The sequence below is a fragment of the Vicugna pacos genome, chromosome 13 (genome assembly GCF_048564905.1).
Source record: "Vicugna pacos chromosome 13, VicPac4, whole genome shotgun sequence".
In the NCBI taxonomy this organism is placed as follows: domain Eukaryota; kingdom Metazoa; phylum Chordata; class Mammalia; order Artiodactyla; family Camelidae; genus Vicugna; species Vicugna pacos.
In genome coordinates, this window is record NC_132999.1 from 59452068 (window position 1) to 59472054 (window position 19987).

General features: G+C 51.5%; 2 protein-coding genes across 3 annotated transcripts in view; one reads left to right on the forward strand and one right to left on the reverse strand.

Annotated features, from left to right (window-relative positions):
* Positions 1-422: 422 nt before the first annotated feature.
* NPPA (natriuretic peptide A) lies at positions 423-1865 on the forward strand. The gene is made up of 3 exons (XM_006196663.3): positions 423-623; positions 725-1051; positions 1564-1865. Exons 1-3 carry the CDS (start codon positions 504-506, stop codon positions 1573-1575), a joined length of 459 nt encoding a protein of 152 aa, XP_006196725.2. The 5' UTR covers positions 423-503; the 3' UTR covers positions 1576-1865.
* A 2469-nt stretch (positions 1866-4334) lies between these two features.
* Positions 4335-19987, reverse strand: part of CLCN6 (chloride voltage-gated channel 6) — a 31454-nt gene continuing 15801 nt past the window's right edge. The window contains exons 11-23 of one of the 2 annotated variants that reach the window (XM_006196661.4): positions 19060-19173; positions 18638-18804; positions 17972-18098; positions 15290-15416; positions 14867-15020; positions 14553-14712; positions 14363-14469; positions 13142-13328; positions 12131-12288; positions 11857-12013; positions 10169-10276; positions 9898-10023; positions 4335-7299 (exon numbers count right to left, since the gene is read on the reverse strand). In XM_006196661.4, the coding sequence (XP_006196723.1) occupies positions 7219-7299; positions 9898-10023; positions 10169-10276; positions 11857-12013; positions 12131-12288; positions 13142-13328; positions 14363-14469; positions 14553-14712; positions 14867-15020; positions 15290-15416; positions 17972-18098; positions 18638-18804; positions 19060-19173 (1773 nt within the window). In that variant the 3' untranslated portion in view covers positions 4335-7218. Of the gene's footprint in view, positions 7300-9892; positions 10024-10168; positions 10277-11856; positions 12014-12130; positions 12289-13141; positions 13329-14362; positions 14470-14552; positions 14713-14866; positions 15021-15289; positions 15417-17971; positions 18099-18637; positions 18805-19059; positions 19174-19987 lie in introns of those variants that run through there. The other variant, XR_001458963.3, reaches the window with a different exon arrangement.

The window sequence follows — 19987 nt, forward strand, 5'->3', positions numbered from 1 at the left end:
CCTTATTTGGAGCCCCTGACAGCTGAGCTGCAAACCAACAGGAAAGCTGGGCGCCAGCCAACCGTCACCCTCTGCTTCCCCGCATGGGTCCTGTTGCCGAGGAGAAAGAAGCCCCAGGCATTGCTGTGAGATAACCAAGGACTCTTTTTTGCTCTTCTCACACCTTTGAAGTGGGAACCTCTTGAGGCAAATCAACAAGAATGTGGCTCTTGCAGCTGAGGGTCCCGGGGGTTGCTGGGGCTGCTGAAGGCGGAGGGGCTGTGACAAGCCGGTTGGACTGATAACTTTAAAAGGGCATCTTCTGCTGGCTCCTCACTCAGCTGCTTTATCACTGCAAGTGACAGAATGGGGAGGGTTACATCCCTCTTGTGCTCTCGGAGAGCTGGGGGGCTATAAAAAGAGGAGGCGCAGCGGAGAGACAGAGACGGACAAAGACCAAGAGAGCGAAACCAGAGAGGAGCAAGAAGCAGCAAACACCAGACCATTCTTTGACCGACTCCAGCATGGGCTCCTCCGCCATCTCTGTGAGCTTCCTCCTCTTTCTGGCATTTCAGCTCCCAGGGCAAATTGGAGCCAACCCCGTGTACAGCTCTGTGTCCAATGCAGACCTGATGGATTTCAAGGTAGGGCCAAGAAACGGGGCACAGTCTGGGACAAGGGGGCTTTGTGACACTGTGCCAGTCACTGAGACCTCTCCCTTTCCTTGTGTTTTCCTTTTGTAAAGAATTTGCTAGATCATTTGGAGAACAAGATGCCTTTAGAAGATGAGGGTGTCCCCCCACAAGTCCTAAGTGAGCAGAATGAGGAAGCTGGGGTCCCTCTCAGCCCTCTTTCTGAGGTGCCTCCCTGGACGGGAGAGGTCAACACAGTCCAGAGAGATGGGGGTGCCCTTGGGCGGGGCCCCTGGGAATCCTCCGATAGATCTGCCTTCCTGAAGAGCAAGCTGAGGGCATTGCTTGCTGCCCCTCGGAGCCTGCGGAGGTCCAGCTGCTTCGGGGGTAGGATGGACAGGATTGGAGCCCAGAGCGGACTGGGTTGCAACAGCTTCCGGGTAAGAGGAACTGGGGATGGAAGTGGAACGGGATGGAAGGAAATTGTGGTTTCACTGAGGCTGAAACCTTGTCAAAGGATACCACCAGGGGATATTTTCTGCAGGAAAGAGACCAGCAGAGAAGTTTACTCCCTTTGAAATTTCTGCCCCAATTGGGTGGGTGCCCCCTGAACCTCAGGACAATGACATTGTCCTCAGCTACAGCCTGCTGAGAAAATGCTAAGAAACAAAGAAGTTACTGCCATGAGCACTGGGAACTCAAAATGCTCATGGGGCCAAGTCACCTTCATACTACTGATTGGCAGTGTGCATTCCTCCCAGAATTGTCAGATCCCAAAGGATTGAAATTTATCAGGGTTGATTGTATTAGCTTCTAAGGAGCAACTTGTTTGCCAGCTCATGAAACTCAGAGGGTCATCAGTTTGGAGTGGGTACTGGTGGTGTACTGGTGAAGCTGACTTTTTCTGTAGAGCCAGGTCACCAAGACAAACGTGTCTCTGCTCTCTTTGCAGTATCGAAGATAACAGCCAGGGAGGAAAGGGCAGGCCAGGCCCCAGGCAGACTTCGAGAGGCCCTCATCCTCTGGGGTTTCTCACTCAACTTTGTCCCATCTCGTTGCCATCAAGTTGAGTTGTGACGAGCATCCTATTCAAGCGGCAGCCTCCTGTCAACATTTCTCACATTTTATGCTAAATGTAGATAAAGTGATTTCATTGTGGCTTCTCCACTTCTCCCACTCATGCATTAAAATTTAGTCACCTGGTAACTGACATTGGTTTGAAAACAAATAAACTTCAGCACCATGGACAGAAGCTGAAACCTCGGGTTGGTGTGATTTCTTCCATCTCCTGGGGAGTTCATTCAGCTTGATAGTTCTTGTCATTTCACCTTTTGTCAGAGGGCAGAATGCTCAGTTCCCTTCTTTCTCCTTTAAAAAAATGAATAAACTTATTTTTTGAGCAGTTTTAGGTTCACAGCAAAATTTAAAAGAAAGTAGAGATTTCCCATTTACGCCTTGTTCCCACTGGAGCACCGCCTCCTCCATTATCAACATCCCCACCAGAGTGGGACGTTCATTGCCATTGACGAACCTACATGGACACATCATAATCACCCAACGTCCATAGTTCACATGGAGTTCACACTTTGTGGTGTACCTTCTGCGGATTTGGACAAATTCAAGCTCCTTTCATTCCTCCCTCTGTGTGTTTGTATGTGGAGGGGGTGTGTGTGTGTGTGTAGGGAGTAGGGGCTTAAGCTGCAGCTCGCAACCTGTCTCCACTCTCACTGCAGCCTCCCCATGGATTCCGAAAAAACCCCAGGAGACTAAAAGCACGTTTATCTTTATTTAGATTTACTCATATTCAGGGCATTTATTTATTGAAAAGGAAACTTACAAATATCTGGGGGCTTTTTTCTTCTGGTTACATCTAATGTAGCTTGTACTCTGTAGACAATTTTTGTACACCTAATTTTTTTGGTTACAGTTATCCTTTTAGAGGCACACATATAAAATGAGGGCACTAACTGAAGTTTCTCTGACACCTTTTGAGAATTAGTGCTGTGACTGAGTGAATTGCATTTTTAGTTTTAAGAGTAGGCAGCATATTTGGGCTTAAAAGTTGAACAGAATGAAGAAAGAAATGTTTGCTATGCTGACAACTGCAAGTTTATGTGCCTTTGGCACCAAATTTAAAAATTAGCCACCAGCTTTCCCCAGTTCAGGTCCAACGTGCTTGGACTTGTAGATTTTACTGAGGTGGGAGTTAGTGGAGAAGATGGATTCTTTGTACCTTCTTCTGAAAAGGATGTTGCTCTAAGCAGAAAATCCCAGGCCCTGAGTTCTTCCACAACAGGGAGCAGTGCTCTGATCTGTTTTCCCACCTGTTTCCCCCTTATATCTCACTCTCCGTATCAGATTCTATGATGTCCCTCCAACACCCCACACTTACGCATTTATTTCCCCATTGACGCTCTTATTTATGCTGTTCCTTCTACGTGGAATAGCCTTTACCCAACCCTTTATCCAGTGCTCCCAAGAACATTTTGCTCATTCCTCAAGGCTCATGAAGAGTGCCACTTCTTCCCAGAAGCCTTCCCTGATACCACGTGCCCAGTACAAATCAAGCTCTTCGCTGGAAGCTTTTTATAACTGTCATATAACAATTCTCATATGCCACAATTTGCCTTGGTCGGCAGTTGTGTCTGTGTTCCTGAACAGCAAACTCCTTGAGGGTAAATGCAGCTTCAGCAGCCCCTGCAGCACGTAGCACGGTTGATGCTCAGTAAATGTGGGTCAAATCGTCTGTCTTGTACAGGCATTGGAAAAAGAGGAAATAAAGCAGTACTTTGCTCCTTGGAGAGGGAAAGGGAGGCCTGAAGTGAATTGATAGTTAGGGAAGGAGGTGGGGAAACAACTCTAACCGCTTCTAGTAAAAATGTTCCTTGTGTGGACTTTGAACAAAGAGGGCAGAAAACTAAGAACAGAGGACAAACAGGGACCAGGGAGAAGAGAAAGCAAGAAGTGACTGTCCAAACTTGGCTCCCAAGGTCTGGCCCTGGGGGAGCAGGAGCTGCTGGGAGGGGAAGAGTGGGGAGCTGGGCACACTGCCCAGGTGTCACCGTGACACAGCAGGTTCTCACCGACAGAACTGACTCATGTGCCAAACACACAGGAGACATCCCTGGAACCCAGAGGACACTCGGGGATGGGTAGAGGGGCCTGAGCTGACTGAGACCATTCCTACCACTGTGGAATGGCAACTTGAAGCAGATCATTAGAGACCAGGAAAGTCACATTTCTGACAAAACAAAAAATGAGCAAAGAGCAAAGAGCAATGACCAATGGCAGGGACAGAAGCTGGCCACAAGATCTAAATACCCTTAGGCCCGGGGCCAAGTCCATTTCTTCTGGTTGGATATCAGAGGAAACTCCTTGTGGGGCAATTTCCTAAGGGAAACTTCAGGAATCCAAACAGATTCCCCACCAATGGCTGTGGGAAGGACAAGCAGTTTCACAGGAGGCAGGGATCTGCAAACAAGACCCAGCAGTGCTCATGTGAAGGGAGGCCAGAAGAGGGATGCTAAGACCCAGGACTGAGTTGGTTCTTATTACTTCGGTGGTACGTGAACCCTGTGGAGGGAGAGTCCAACTGGGAGAGCTACAGGAGAGACCTGAGACTACAAAACTCCTCTCCAGCTTTGTAATTTTTACACTAGAGAAACGAAGTGAGTAAAAACCAAGCACGTACCACTCTAAAGGATCACCGTGGAGACAAGAGGATGACAGAGACAGATGAAGACATTTTATTCTGACATGTTACGGTTACAACGAGAACTTCCAAGTTCCAAGAGTTCAAATAAAAATAGAATTTTACAAATTAAAAAAAATACAATGTATATACACAGTGGAATTCGCTAACATTACCGTATAAACAAACAGTGCAAACAGAAAAAAGGAAGCTGCTACTGCTGAAATGACCAGGGTCCACAAGGTGTGAGGCAACACTGCACGTCAATACTGCAGGGCCAGGAGGGCGCTCTGGCCTTTCCGGAGTCTCTCATCTCCCAGGGCCATGCTGCTGAGTGCTCTTGTGTCAGAAATGTCATCTGGTCAGCTGGGTCAAGTAAGCAAGTGTCCATTCCAGCCAAGAACCGTTAGTTAAACAAGGTCATGAGCAAATCACCCCCCAGAATACAATGCTCCCTCAGTTGGGATGGGACTCCTGCCCCCCAATCAACTCAGCTGGGAAAGCACAGAAAACTGCCTCTAGGCAACCCAGGACCCAACCCTGGTAGATTTCTGTTTATCCAGGGAACAGGCCACTGGGAGGTGATGGGGCTGGAAACAGGTGAGATGTTGAGATGTGGGTTTCTAACTGACAGAAATCAAAGGAGTGAGCCTTACAGTTTTTGTTGTTGTTACAAGTGGAGCAGTGGCTGTCTTTGGGCTCATCTGGAAAGGGCAGGTGCCGACAGGAAATAACACGTCTTTCCAGAGGGGCTGGGATGGGTTCTCCTTGGAGGCCGCCCAGGCAGTTCAGGGGGAGGGAGGCATCTGCACTCTGCTGTCTATCTCTGGGCTACACTGATGAGAACAAAGTATCTGGTGACTTAAACACGACATGATGTGCAGGAGGGATAAATTCCAACACTCACCCAGGGCGGCCCAAGGCCCGTGATCCCGCCCTCTGGAGGCAGGACATCCTCCCACTGGACATCAGTTCTGCCAGTTTCAGCAAGGGGAACGGAGGGGCGACAGGAGCAGGTCACTGCGATGGGCAGTCATGCCACACCACTGACTCGGGCAACTGGTTTCCTTCTTAATAAAAGTATGAAAATTGGGATCAAATTTTGAATGCTGCCTTAAAGTGGCAGCTGGCTGAACACAGCCACGCTTAGGAGGGCTGCCTTTTTGGTCCTTGTGATTTCCGCAGCTTTTTATTGGGAGTTTCACCTATGCTTCAGAACTCAAGTGCACCGAAGTGGAAAAATTTATAAGTCAAAGCAATTTTGGTCAAAGAGATAAGACACGGGAAGAATGGGGGGCCAGTCAGTTGGAAATGATGCTGAAGAAGCCCCTCGAGCAGGTGGAGTTGTTCCCTAGAACGTGTGCCGCCCAAGACCTGTGCCAGCAAAGCTGGGGCTGACACCCACCCCCAGGCTGAAAGGCGGTCTCGGCAACAGAAGTCAGCAGGAGGCTGAGGGGAGAGGGCAGGATTGCCGGGGCCAGACACTGATGCCCTCAGACAACTTCCATGATTAAAAAAAAAAAAAACCTAAATGCAAATGAATGCCATCTCCAGTCCCAAAGGACATCTTCCACAGGGCTGCTTGAAGGGCCTAAGATGCCGTTAAATGTGCAGAGAAGTGGAAAATGGGTGCAGATGCCCCACACCCAAAGGTTCACTTCAGCTGCCTGTTCAGGGAGGACCAATCAGCCCGGAGGGCAACCAAGTCACTGAAACAGAGAGGGCCGCTCCCTATTTTTGATGCTAAAACTTTGAGGTGCGTGCACCTCCCCCTCCCCACCCCGAACCCTCCTGAGGTTTCCACTGCTGAGCCCCTCAGTAGGCCGAGGATGACACATCTGTGAAGGGCAGACACTCTCATCTTCAAATGACCATCTGTTGCACCGTTGCACTCTGGCTTTTTAAGCCACTTCAGGTTAGTGGTCACTGGTTCAGGCTTCACTCCTTTCCATCTTCTAAATACCATACCATTCCCCACAGTCAAGTGAAGCAGTTTTATCTAGGGGTGCCCTGGTTTTAGGGGAGATGCCAAGACCCTCTGGGCTGTGGCTGCTTCCCCAGGAAGATGTAGGTCAAAATTAAGGAAAGTACAGTAATTCGATGGAGATCAAAAGGACCAGGGTAAAACCACGGCACCAGGAGACGATGGGTGATGTGGAAAATGGAGAGAAAGCTGAAATGCTCAGGACTAGGGTGGATGCAAAGCTGACCCTATCTTCGGATTTATGGTTCAGAGATTATTAGTGGGACTGGAATGCTTTGTGCTTCTTCTGGAGGGTGGCGGTTCTAGGGAGATTCACACCCCAGGGGTGAGACCAGAGCACCAGCTCACACCCAGAAGCAGAACCTCCCTTAAAAGGAACAAACTGGTGAAGATGTCAACTTGAGACCCAATGAAGGAGGGCCTCCCTTAAACATGCGTGCTTTTTCCTCTGTGCCCAATTTCTCAATTTGGTAATTCACTTAATTCTGCAACTGGCATGACCCCAGTGTTTGCCTTGGCCAAGTCCCTCCCGTAATGGTTTAAGGCAACAGCTGGGCTCCCTAGGGAAGGAGCAGAGGAGGGGCAGGAGAACTGCTCCGAGAGTCACCTTCCAGTGGGTGAGGCCTGACTCCCCGCTCCGGCCCTGGTGGGGAGGGGGCCCAGGGCCTGTGCCAACACTGGATGGTAGGGACGCAGGGAGAAGGAAACGGGGAGACGCTTCTGAGAAGTCAGACATGTCCATGCCCTGGTGGTTCAATGCCGCCCCCAGACTCTCTGCCCAGCGAGGTGTGCGATGATTGTAGGCTTTCCAAGCGAGCGGGTGACCGGGACTCCTCCCTGCCCGGGAACAGCCCCGGCCAACAGTGGCGGCAAAGGCCGAGCGAGCCGCCTCCCCAGGCGGCTCCCGGAGAGGCCGGGCTGGCACGTGGCTGTCAGAGGGTCTGGTAGTGCTGCCGCAGCCGGGCCTGCAGAAACTCGTACGTCAGGTTGTGTCGTGTGATGACCCCAACAATCTAGGACGGAGAAAAGAAAACCCAAGTCACCTGCAGAGTAAAACCCACGGGGATGAGAACACGAGCGACGGGGGTGAACAGACGCTGCGCAGCCTGTCCCGAGAAGGGGCGGAGACAGAACCAGATCCTGGAAGGGCTGCAGCAGACGTGGTGACGTGACCAGCGCACTCACGTCAAAGGCTGCCTAAACTCCAGGTGGGAAGATCAAGGAGACAACCGGGGATCTCAAGCTGGAGGCCAATGGGACGAATTCAGCCCCTAAAGCTTTTGGCTGGGGCAGCTAAAATCTGAACGTGGTTAAACAGGACCCACGGGCTCCAGCATTCTCAGGGCCTGCCACACCCAGCCTGCCTCTTGTGTGTGCACGGTGCGTGGCCCAGGGAAGGCTTCTGAGAGGCTGTGAGCCCTGCCACAGCTTAGAAACCCCATCTTTCAGAACTACCCGAGGCACTGTCATGCTGGGATTTATCAGAAGAAATATATATTTGGTCTTTGTCCTAGTTGCTGGCACAAAGCTCTTAAAACTCTTGGAATTTCCTAAGTGATCAGAGTAATAAGGGTGTCTTTTATTCCTCATAACAAGCCCCTTCCAACCATACTTGAGTTTATGTTAATGATGTAACTTTGAGAAAGCCCCTAAGGATGGAGGCTGGTTGTCTGGGGAACCAAGCTTGCGACTAGAGGATTGGAGCGTTCATCCCCACCCTCTACCTGTGGGGGGAGGGCTGGAGGTTGAACCAGTCACCAATGGTGGCCAACGACATAATCAATCACGACCATGTCATGAAGTCTCTATTAACACTCCCCGAACTACAGGGTTTGGAGAGCCTCCAGGCTGGCGAACACGTAGGGTGCTAGAAGGGTGGCCTGCCCGCTGGAGAGGACGCAGAAGCTTGGCACCCCTTCCCACGCCCGGCACCCCTTGCTCTGTGCACCTCTTCCATCTGGCATTTCTAAGCTAGTAGGTTACAGTTTATTACAAAAGGGTGTTAGGAGAGCATTTTCCTGAGTCCTGTGAGAAGGGCGTCATGGGAACCTCCTATTTATAGCCAGTCAGAAGTACAGGTGACTACCTGGACTTCGGATCAACAATTGAAGTGCGGGGTGGGAGACATGATGAACACTCTCGTGGGACTGAGCCCTTAACCCGAGGGATCGGATGCTGCCTCCATGTAGACAGCGTCAGAACTGAGTTGAGTTGCAGGACGCCCAATCAGCGTCCAGAGAATCAGAGAATTACTTTGTGTGGGGAGCACCCCCCCAAAAAAAAGCCACCCAGTGACTGCAGTACAGCAGAGGATGAGAGTCCAGAGAAACAGTTTTTCCTAAATGGTTGTTCAGAAAACAGACACGGCAGTGACTCACGTTTGTCACTGGGGTGGGCGCCCCATACCATAACCTGTGTTAGAACTGTCAGCGCAGCTGTGTTTCAAGGACCACAATTTGACCCCCTGCAACTAAAACCGTGTAAGAACACGCTGTGCTGTCAGCGTTCTGCTGACACCCTCACCTTAGAGAGGCGTCATTTCCTGGAGGGCAACCTGGCAACATGGACCAGAAGCCTTAAAAAGGTGACCGCTACAGTGAAGTTTAACTAAATATCCCACAACAGAGGACAACCGAGTAAGTAACTGGATATCGTACAACAGAATGCTATTGAGCCACTAAGATATCCTAGTAGGGGGAGGGCAGAGCTCAGTGGCAGAGTGCATGCCAAGCACGCACAAGGTCCTGGGTTCAAGTCCCAGTACCTCCATCAAAAAATAAACACTTAAAAAAAAAAAAGATATCCTAAGTGAATGCTTTCTGATGTGGAAAGTCATTTCTTATAGATTAATTGAAAAATTAGGGTATTAAATAGCATAAACAGTGATAACATTTTCATTAAAACTTGATATATAAAATCTCTATTTCTAGACACCCAGAAAAAAGGCAAATAATGAAAAGTTAACATGACTACTTCTGTAGAGATAGGAGTTTGGCTTTTTTTGGCTTATCTGTATTTTCATATTTTTCTACAATCAAATACCGATATTTGTGTTGCAAGAAAAAAATCGAATTCTAAGAAAAAAAAATGAAAATCCTGTAGCAATAATTACTAGGTATTTTATCTTTTAAAACTCCCTGAGTATCTTGCCTGAAGTTCTCTCATTTAATGTTACAAATGCCCGTAAGAGGTGGGGAACTGACCTGTCCTCAAGGGGGCGCCATCAGGTCAAGGGTGAAGAGGAACGCTTTAGAATAGCAAGCCTGCCCTAAGCTTTTCTAGGCTGCAGAAAGGAGGCCAGTGTGACACTGGCGACATCTGCTGGCTACACAGAGATGGCACATAAGAAACTCCCAGGAGGCAAAGAGGGAAGGGTTCTCCAAGCTACCCCAGTCTCTGCAGTCTCCTGGCTCCCCCATCCTCCCTGCCCCTCACCCTTGGTGGGGGAGCTGCAGAGGCCTCCCTGTGGGATTCTGTTGCTTCCTCCTGGGTGAGAAGCCCTGTCTCCCAGCAGCGTAGTGGGTAGAGGATCCTTGCCAGGAGAAGGGTGGGTGTACAGGTGTGGCTGCAGGCACCAGGTTCTGCCTCCCTGAGCTGGACTTCAGACTCACCTCTCCCACCGCGTTCACCACGGGCAAGTGCCGCAGGCCCATCGTTCTGAACAGGTTGAACACTTGAGAGACATGGGTGTTTGGGGACACAGTGAAGGGCGCAGGGTTCATGTACGGGGTGACATCCTGCAGAGGAGACAACACAGGTGACCTGTAGCCAGTTCTGCCCTGCCCAGGAGGAGACCCAAACTGCGCAGACGAGCAGTGGTCTGCGAGGGATGGGCCCTTGGCCTCCTTTCCTGGGCCTCGTCCCGGGGGAGGCCCTTCTCACCACGATCATCCGCGGGTTCAGCAGTGTCAGGTCCAGGTCGTGGATGTCGGGGTACCGCGGGTAATCCTCCGCCATCTCAGCATAGGAAAGGCGCGGCTGGCTGGCACTCTGCAATCCCAACCGAGACATGGTCCTTGCACCAAGGACAGCGACTGGCAGGGTCACACTTAGATTCCCCTCCCTCACTATGTCTGAGAGCCGGTGGGGCAGAGCGGGAGCCAGAACAGGTGCTTTGGAGTCAGACTTTGTCATCTGAAGCCAGCTCTCAGTCATTCCTAGCTGCACCACCCTGGGCGAGTCTCCTCATCTCTCTGAACTTCCCTTTCAGTGAGAAAGGTGCTAACTAATAGTACCTGTGTGGGTTGCCTTGTGCCCCCAAGAAGACAAGTCCAAATCCTTTCTCCTGGTACCTGTGAACGTGGCCTTACTGGAAACAGGGTCTTTGCAGATGTGATCAAGATGAGGCCCTATTGGATTAGGGCGAGCCCTGAACCCAATGACTGATGTCCTTATAAAAGAGGAGAGCACACACAGGGAGAGGGCCATGTGACAAGAAGGCAGACACAGGAGCGATGTGTCTACAGCCGAGGAGTGCCAAGGACTGCTGGCACCACCGCAAACCAGGGCGGCAAGGCTCCTCCCTGGAGCCTCCAGGGAAAGCACGGCCCTGTCGACACCTGGATTTTGTACCGTGGCCTTGAGAACCACAAAAGAGCACATTTCTGTGGTCTGAAGCCACTCAGATGCGTGGCAACTGGCAATGGCAGCCTCAGGAAACTCACGCAGTAGCTTTGCCACTGTTCCTGCATCCGGAGTCTTCCAGATTTTCCCTCAGCTCTCACTGCCTCTGACCATCCCTGGGCACCTGGGCCGCCACCACCAGCTCCCTGGCTGGGCATAGTAACCACAAATGCCAGTCACTGCTCTGCCCCCATCTTTTCCTGCTTAACACCTCCTTGCACACAGCCCTCCTGTCCCCCGCCCGACTCCCGGAGCTTTCTCAGGCCAGCTCTGGCCGGCTTCCGCGTGCAGGCAAGGCCCACCTCCCCGCTCCCACTTCCTCATCCCCTCTGCTCCACTCCAGACCTCTACTCCCTGCCAGCTGGGCTGGGCCTCCCCACAGGCCACACCCCAAGCCTGAGCCCCTCCCCAACCCTGACCCTTCCTGTCCTGCCCATGTTAGCTGCTCTTCGGCCGGCCAGTCAGATCACGAGTGACCGCAGGCTGGCCGCCCATGGGCAAGACCTGAACCAGGAGGGTCAGTTTGGGAACTAGGCCTCTGGTCGACTTTTCCGGCTCCTGGCACAGGTCACTATAGGAACCACTTTGAACACACCCCATCCCCTCTGCTTATCTCTACAAAAACTGAACAAAAGAGAAAAAAGAACTACAGGACAATTAACAAGGAAAATACTATTTCTTTTGATGACATAATGTAACCAAGCTCACTCGTGCCGCCGATGAAAGTGCAGAAACCCTGCTGGAAGCCTGCAGGCCAGAGGGACCCTTGACAACCGGTGAGGGGCCACGGGGAGAAGGGCTGGAGGGGAATTCACACCCGGCTCAGTGTCACCTGCAGAGACCCTGCCTGCAGCGGGGGACGAGGGGCTGACAGCAGACACAGGGACTGCGCTCCTACCGCCCTCGTGCCCTCCAGAATCCCGGTGCGGACAAGAAGGGAGACTCACCGACTGGCTCTCGGAGTAACAGACTCCTCGGACGAGCAGGGTGACGAGCTGCGAGCGCAGGATGAGGCCGTGGAAGGTCAGGGGGCGGAAGCGCTCCTCCATGGTCCAGTCTTCACTCGGGGACTGGTCAGGGTATAGGTTGGGGTAGGGAGTGTATCTGTTACACAAAAACCAGACGCTGCCTAGGACACCCTCAGCAGGACCCCTTCCCGTCCCCGTCTCCAGACCCCTCCCTCAGTTTCCAGGAACAGCCCTGAGCAAGGGGCTGCCTCACCTCCGGTCCAGCATCTGCTGCAGGAGGTCCTCCTTCTCCCCCGGCTCCTCCGAGGTCACGTGCTCATCGCACATGTTCCGCAGCTCACTTGACGGGTAGGACTTCATGGACTGGCTCCGTCTGCGCTGCTCACCAGCTCGGGTGAGGATGCTGGACTTCTGTGGGTGGGAGCGGGTGGCGATGATGGAGGCGGCTGCCAGGGAGCCGGGATGGCTGCGCACGGGCTCACCAGCACGCAGCAGCCACTTGGGTAAGGATCTGGGTGACAGTGAGGGTCAAAGCCACAGGCCCCCATGGGAACTACAAGACCCTTTACAGTGGCTCAGGGGCTTGTGATTCAAAGGAGTCTCTCAGACCCCAAGGTTTTTGCCAGCCCAACATCCCGGCTCCTTTGATTTGGGGACAGCCTCTCAGATCTCCAGCGGGGAACAACCCCCTCCTACATCATGTCTTGGTGGGCCTGTCCATTGATGTGCCCCCCAGTCTCCAAAGCCAAGGGTGGGCATGCCACCCAAGTGAGGCAGCAGGAGTCCTCCCCAGCGTGGACGCCCCCAGTACCTACAGGGGTCCACCAGCCACCTGCATGCCGAGTGCAGCGCTTCTGGTTCCTCAGCTTCCCTGTCCATCCTGTGGCTTCCAACTCACTTCTTTCCCTCTCTTAACTAGGTCGAAGTCCATTTCTGTTGTTGGCAACTCAGAACCCTCCCGGATACAACCTGCACTGAATACTGAAGACTGCTGATTAAAACAACCGTCTATCCACATGCTTACTGAAGTGAGAATGAGCACATGTCCTGATGGCCTAATAAAGTCAGCACTCTCTGTCAAGTCTACACTCGCTGTTAAGTCTATTCTCGCTATCAAGTCCATCCTCACTGCCGTATACAATGAAAAGAATGCTCATTTCCACAAGAGCCAACCAGGGCCACCCCGTCTGAGGGGTGTGGCAAGCCCAGGATAGAGGAACCACTTGTTCATCGCCCACCTTTCCTCCGGGGCTGTTTTCTTTACCTTGAATTTGATGTTGTTACTGATCAGCTGGTTGCCCTTCATGAACTCCTTCTCGTTGCCCCGGTTCTCCGTGACCACCGGGAAGGCATGGTGGACTGTGGTGCGCAGGATGCTGACCAGAGACTGGATGCGGGTGTGCGGGTAGACGTAGGTCAGGTTAGGCTCCATGATGTCGCTGGCTCGCAGTCTGGGGGAGGGGGGGAAGCCATCCAGCCTCAAGACAGAGCCCATGGCATCCCGGAGCAAGCTGTGATGGGGCTGCTCGGGTCTCCTGCACTGCCTGGACAACCTGGGGCCCCTCTTCTGAACCATCTTTAGTGGTTCCTTGAGCACACGTGCTCCTTTTTACTTCTATACACTTTGCACATGCTGTTCCCCATGCCTCGAATGCCCTTCCCCACTTTGTCAGATGGCTAGGCCAAAACCCTTGGCTCAATACAAGCGTCCCCTCACAACGAACCCCTTCCGCTTGTCCGGGGGTTTGGCTGGCCCTCCTCAGCACTCCACGGCACGTGCCGTGTATCACCACTGAATTGCTAATTATACTGGAATTAAATAAAAATTGTTTGGTTGCCCCTTTTACCAGGGATGGCGACTGTCACCCACAGGTCCAATCTGGTCACGCTCACTCATTTTCATGTTGTCTATGCTGCTTCTGCACTAAAATAACAGAGCTGAACACTTGTGACAGAGACCACATGGCCTGCAAAGCTGAAAATATTTACTCTCTGGCCCTTTCTAGAAGTTGGCTGACCCCCGCATTAGACTGTAAGGCCTTGCATGATACCCAGATGTGGGAGGCCCAAACTATTTGTGGCTGATAGATAAGTCGGTGATTACGCCTAGAATAATCACTGCTGATAGTATGACATTTCATTAAGCCCACACGAGGCGGCTAGCTCTCACTCACAGGCCTTAGCTCCTAACTTCAAACCTTCAATCATAACACTTCCTGTTTAGCCAGAATGCCCTGCCAGCTGGACAAAGCACCACACGGCCCTGCCCGCCCCGGCTCCCGGCCCCACACGGCTGCTCCACCCTCTCAAACATGCTTGGGAACAGACGCGCTCGCAGTTGGAAGGACTTTCCTGTTGTTATTCAGTATTGCCTTCTTCCAGCTCAAGATTCTGAATGGCCATTTGCTACCTAACACAAACATTCCTCAGGCTCTAGCGTTTATAAGTTCTGGAATGAAGCGATGAACAGACATCACGGCCTTACTTGTCCATTTCCACCTCTGTCTCCCATTCTAGAAGCGGCACGCCTCGCAGGCCCACGTGGATGTCATAAATGCCCTTGGTGAAAAAGTCCCCTGTCCACTTGGCCACCTGAAACACAAAGACATGAAAAGAGGCCGGTGTAGGGGGAACTTGGCTTTGAACCTGAAAGAGGCCTAGAGGGGCATGCTCACCATCAGGGTGATCATAATGGGAAGGCCGTATGTGATCTCGTTGGTTGACTCAATCAGGATGACCGTGAGACTGATGGTCATACGGACGACCCCACCCAAGAAAGCCGCGGCACCGATCAGGGCAAAGGTCCCCGAATAGATATGGCCCAATCCAATGTAGCTGGTGAACAGAGAAACAAAGAACGTGGCTTAGAATCATCCTGGGGAGGGGGGTATGGTTCACACACGTACACATGTGGTCACAAGTGCGTGCTCTCTCCCTCTCTCTCTCTCTCTCACACACACACACACACACACACACACACACAGAGTACCTTTTGAGGACATTGGCAACTAAACGTCCAAAAGCAGCTCCACACAGCAGAGAAGGCACAAAAAGACCACTTGGAACAGAAATGCCGTAAGTCCAACACGCAAGCACGAAATAGAGGATGAAGAACAAGGCCAAAGTGATGGGGCTAAAAGTACCTGCAAAGCAAGAACCAACCTGAGTCCCACTGAGCCCGCCCAGGCCCACCAGACCGCCTCTGCTCCCACCAGGTCCCTCTGCGCCCCGACCGGTTCACCTCTGCCTCCGGAGGCAGACACCCTCATCTTTTCTGGGATGACACTACACAATGAAAAGTCCTGGTCTTGCTCAGAATTAAGGGCAAGCTGCATCTGAAGGTCAACAGAAGGTGCAGAGGAATAATCACTTGTTCCTTGCCAAAAAAGCCCCCAACCCCTCAGAGACTCACCATCCTGGTGGAAAAGCTGAAGGATGGCAGACTCCTGGGGGTTGAAGAAGAGTGTGGCCATGTCGTTGTAGGTATCATTGGGACAGAAAAAGGTCTTGATACTTGAATTCACATCTTCTGATGTGACCTAACAAGCAGGAATCAAAAAGTCAGGACAAGGGCCCCTGAACAGGGCACTTGAGACTCCGAGGCGGATGTCTCCAGCCAGGCTGAAACAGTCTGGCTTGTGAGCTTTACCCATAAATTATATAGGCAGAAAAAATAGATTCACACCCAAGCAGCTGACTGTGACACTGGATTCCTTGACTTTCGAGAATGAAAGAATCAGGATGAGGGCTCCTGTTCATTCACATTCATAACAAAAATGTAACTACAATTATGATTCACCATGCAGCTGGCTCGCCGTCCTCTCCCAGTGGGAATTTTGTAAGTGGCACTGCTGGAAGCCTGGCTCCAGAGTGCCACGGACTGTGGAGGACAAGGCAGGTGATGGACAAGTGGCCGGGAGTGGACAAGGATCTGTGGAGGAGAGTTCAGGGCACTGCCTGACCTAGTGCCCCAACTTTGGTTCTAAATTGAAAAAGCCTCCGCCTCGAGTTTGCTATGGAAGAAAACCCACGCACAAGAGGCCTGATGCAGATGCCAAGCTCCTGGCCGCCTCCCTGACATGGCTGAACAAAACTCAAGCTGCAAAAGGAGCAGGTTATTTCTCCACATTCCAGCCATCTCATTCTCTTCATCATTTTGTGTGGGAAGGGAAGATCCCGGCACTGCTGGACTCATTAGAGGGCAGGGGTATTTGTTTTCTGGTTGAAGGTGTACAATGGTACGGGGGTGGAACTCACACCTAGCACTGGGCCTACGATTAGAGTGTTAATACAAAGCTAACCAAGGAGACCGGCTTTCCCTGGATTCGATTCTATCAAAGACACTGTAAAGATGCCCTTATGTGGCACTGTAACACTAGGTGACGGGTTTGCATAACCCTACCAGGCAGACCTGGCTGGACAACACAGCCGGAGGAAGGCTGCCATAGGAAACAAGAGAGTGCCCCCTATTGGCAGAACCAGGCAGGGAGGTACTGGCAAAGGAGCCTGTTCAGAACAATGAGGGTGAACAGACTGAGACAAGGGCGTAATAACCAACACAGGCAGTGTTTCCCAAACTATGCCTGGAGGAACCCCAGTCCTGAAGATGCTCTGGAAAGAGCCCTGTGGCCAAATGCATACAGAAGTGCCACAGCACTTGCTGGAAATCAGTGTATCTGGGAAATGCAGAGAAAAACCTCCACAGTCAGACGGCTTTGACTCTCACGCATTTCATTCATTCTGTGAAGCTTCCGTTTCCTCATCTATAAAATGAGACTCATATGCACCTCCTGCTATATATTACTAGCTGAGTGATTTCGGTCAAGACCTCAGTCTTCTCATCTGTAAAACGGGGATAATACGAGCCACCACCACAGTAGTAAGGATTAAATGCGGTTATGTATGTGCATTGCTTAGTGGAATGCCTGGCACACAATAAACGTTCCCAACACTTACTAGAATTTTAAAGGCCCCAGGAAGTCCTGTATTAAACCTACTTAGCTCTGGTTAACCCAACTGACCATAGAATACTTCTCCATTTGTTTGTTCTTGAACCATGTATGTCAGTGTTCCTTAGAACACATTTTGGAAATTATTGATCTGATAATGAGGTAGCCTGGGGGAAGAGCTAGTAACAGAGTTCAACAAATTTTTTTGATAAAGAGCCAGACAGTAAACATTTCAGGCTTTGCAGGCCACATACAGGCTCTGTTGCATACTCCTTCTCTGTGTTTTTTTCCCCCCAACCCTTTAAAAGTGTAAAAACCATTCTTAGTTTGGGGGCTATACAAAAACAAGCAGTTGCCAAGGGCTGGTTCTGGCCCAGGGACCACAGTTTGCGGACCTCGGATCTAATAATTCCAGCTGTTCGCTGACTGTTCCTGGGGACACGGAAAGACAGTCACTCAAAACAAAAGCCCAAAGGGGCTCAGAGGGACTTGAGTGGCAGAACCTCCAGCCTCCACCTACAGGCCAGTACTCCGACCCACAGGGGGGATCAAGAAACACAGGGCAGAGTAAGCTACAATGCCTACCTCACTGACCCTGCTCTTTCAGGGCAAGGTTCTAGAAAATACCACATATTCCTAAGAAAGGAGAAGGGGAAATGAGAAAGGACATATGCCTGTAAGTGCCTAAACTCAGTAGGAACCAGAAGATGCCAGGAAGGTCCAGGACCACCATGTGCCCTGAGGCAGGCACTCCTTTCTCCCATCTTAAGAGTACCTCTCTCACAATCCTGAATGAGGCTGGTGGGCGCCTTTCAGGGGAGGAGAGGCAGAAGAGTAAACTGGGGCGCAGAGAAGCAGCAGACAGTCAGCTTCCTGAACGTGTGTTTCAAATTAGTTTTGTTCAACAGAGAGAGGGAGAGAGAGGAGCCCCCTTTGTGACGGCCAGGACTGTTCACAACAGTGAGAAAGAGGAAATTCCGTGCACATCCTCTCTTAGGTAGAAAGTGATTTCTCTGCATGAATTCCTCTCTCAGAAATCTGATACAGGTGTGGAACAATGGACCCAACGCATCTATTAGTTCTAAACAGAGGCAGATCAGACGTTCCTGGATGCTTCTTTGTGGGTGTAGGGTAAAGGCAGCTACCTGCAGCTGGGAGGAGTCATTACCGACTTGACTCGCAGAAGGCATCTGTCGGCATTCTCCTAACACCATGGAGGCCACAAACACCACCACGGTGGTCACCAGAGACACCAGGAGGCTCTCCAAGACTCTAGGAGGCAAGCACAGCTGTTATTACGGGTAAAAAGTCACCTGGTCTTTGGAACTAAAAAACTGCCTACCCCCAACCCCTCTTCCCCCAGAGTATTCACAGCAGCTCCGAGTCAGTCAGCGCATGTGCAGAATTTATCACGACTCGCTGCGTTTCAGCAATGTGTAAGTAAAAAGGGGGCAGCCAGCAACGTGGGTTGCTGTGTCCGCATCATCTCTCTCCGAGGAACGAAAGAGCCTTCCATTTTAAGTCCGGGGGGAGTCACATGAGAGCGCACCCCTCGGCACGGCGGACACTGCCTTTGCCGTGTGTCCTGAGGGCGAGCTGAGAGAGGCTGGGAGCCAGTCAGCAGCTCTGCTGTAAACGGAGCTCAGCCCAGCCCTCTTGGCCTGTCTGACAAAGAGCAGATGGACACTCTCTGTCTTAGACATGAAATTGAAGCTGGCGTGGGAATCGGGGTCTGTTCCTCGGGAGAGATGGCCAGGTCCACACAGGGCTCGGGGAGCCGCGGCAGGCGGGGGAGGCGACTGCACGGGTACCTGACGAGCTTAGGTTTCGGGTGCACGTTTCGCATACGGTACTTTGCAAGCTTCTTGTTCAGACAGTTGAATGTGGCTCCCAGGAGGCCCCCAATGACCCCCATCACGACGAAGAAACCCAAATCCAGAGCTGTCCAGAGATGACATTTTTTATCAGAGTCAGAGCACTGAGAGAAGGGGCAAGGGAGGGAGAGAGAAAAACCACAGTGCCCATGAGAACAGGAAGGGACAAGAGCAGAGAAGACAGGGACAAGAGCCCAGGCAGTGCCAGAATCCTGCCCACACAGAGCGCAGGTGGCATGCAGGAGACTCAGGGTAGAGAGGTGCCTACCATTCTGATCACTTCTCTCTGGTACTTCACTTAAGAGCAATTTGCATGGGTCAAGAAAGAAATTCTAGGGGCGAGGACAAAACAAACATACCTTAAACTCTCCAAAGTTCAGCAATCCAGGGAGCTGGAAGGAACCCCAACTTCCAAACTGAATCCCAGAACGAAAGAAGTTGAGGGTGAAGGTGGCAGACATGGAACAAAAGAGCTAGAGGACAGGTGACAAAAACAAGAACATTCAATAGTGACAAGTCCTTCTTCCTCCCAGACACATCCCCATAAGCCTACTGCTCCACAGAGACCTGCAAGTTCTGGGTCTGGACACAGGGCTCTGGTAAGCACGGCAGTAAATACACCTCAGGTGTGAAAAGTTGGAAATCAGGTTATAAGACATTTTCATTCCGACAGCCTATCACGAAGGACTGTTTATTCAGAGCCTATTATGCACCAGACCCTGTGCCAAAAAGGGGACAGTAAACAGCAGAGGAAGAATAGGTTCCCCTGAGGGAGGAGCCGGAGGTTCGCATCCAGCCCCGCCGCTGCCTCAGGACCACAGCGGGTCTCCTGTTTCAGATCGGTTCATCAGGAGAGGCTGACGGCAGTCTGACTGGCGATGGGAAGGGTATTAACATAGAAAGCACAGAAAAGTCCAGAGCTTAGAGGTTATGGGTGTCTAGAGCAAAGGAGTTTCCAACAACGTCAACTCTCCCAGTCTCATCAAATCACAGGGAACTAGGAGCATGGATTAAATCGAGCCTTTCATCACTGCGACGTCCCGCCTCCACTTCGGTGATTCCCCTTGTTTCACAATCCTCTTTAACGTTAACAAACAACTACACCAGCCTTACTCTGGTTCGCTTTTGCAACGTCTACCTTTTCTGCTTTTACTTGCAGACATTTATAACTGTACCTAAAGTATGTCTCTTGTAAACCACCAAAAAGCGGGAAAAATAACTGGCAGGCGTATGGAGTGCCTGGTTTACATTTCGGGGTGTGCTCAAGTTCAGGGGAAGGTCCTCCTC

Bases quoted from the DNA above. Each gene is read 5' to 3' on its own strand.
- NPPA (XM_006196663.3), top strand. From the start codon at position 504: ATGGGCTCCTCCGCCATCTCTGTGAGCTTCCTCCTCTTTCTGGCATTT. The intron at 624-724 runs GTAGGGCCAAGA...CCTTTTGTAAAG, and splicing joins CAGACCTGATGGATTTCAAG to AATTTGCTAGATCATTTGGA.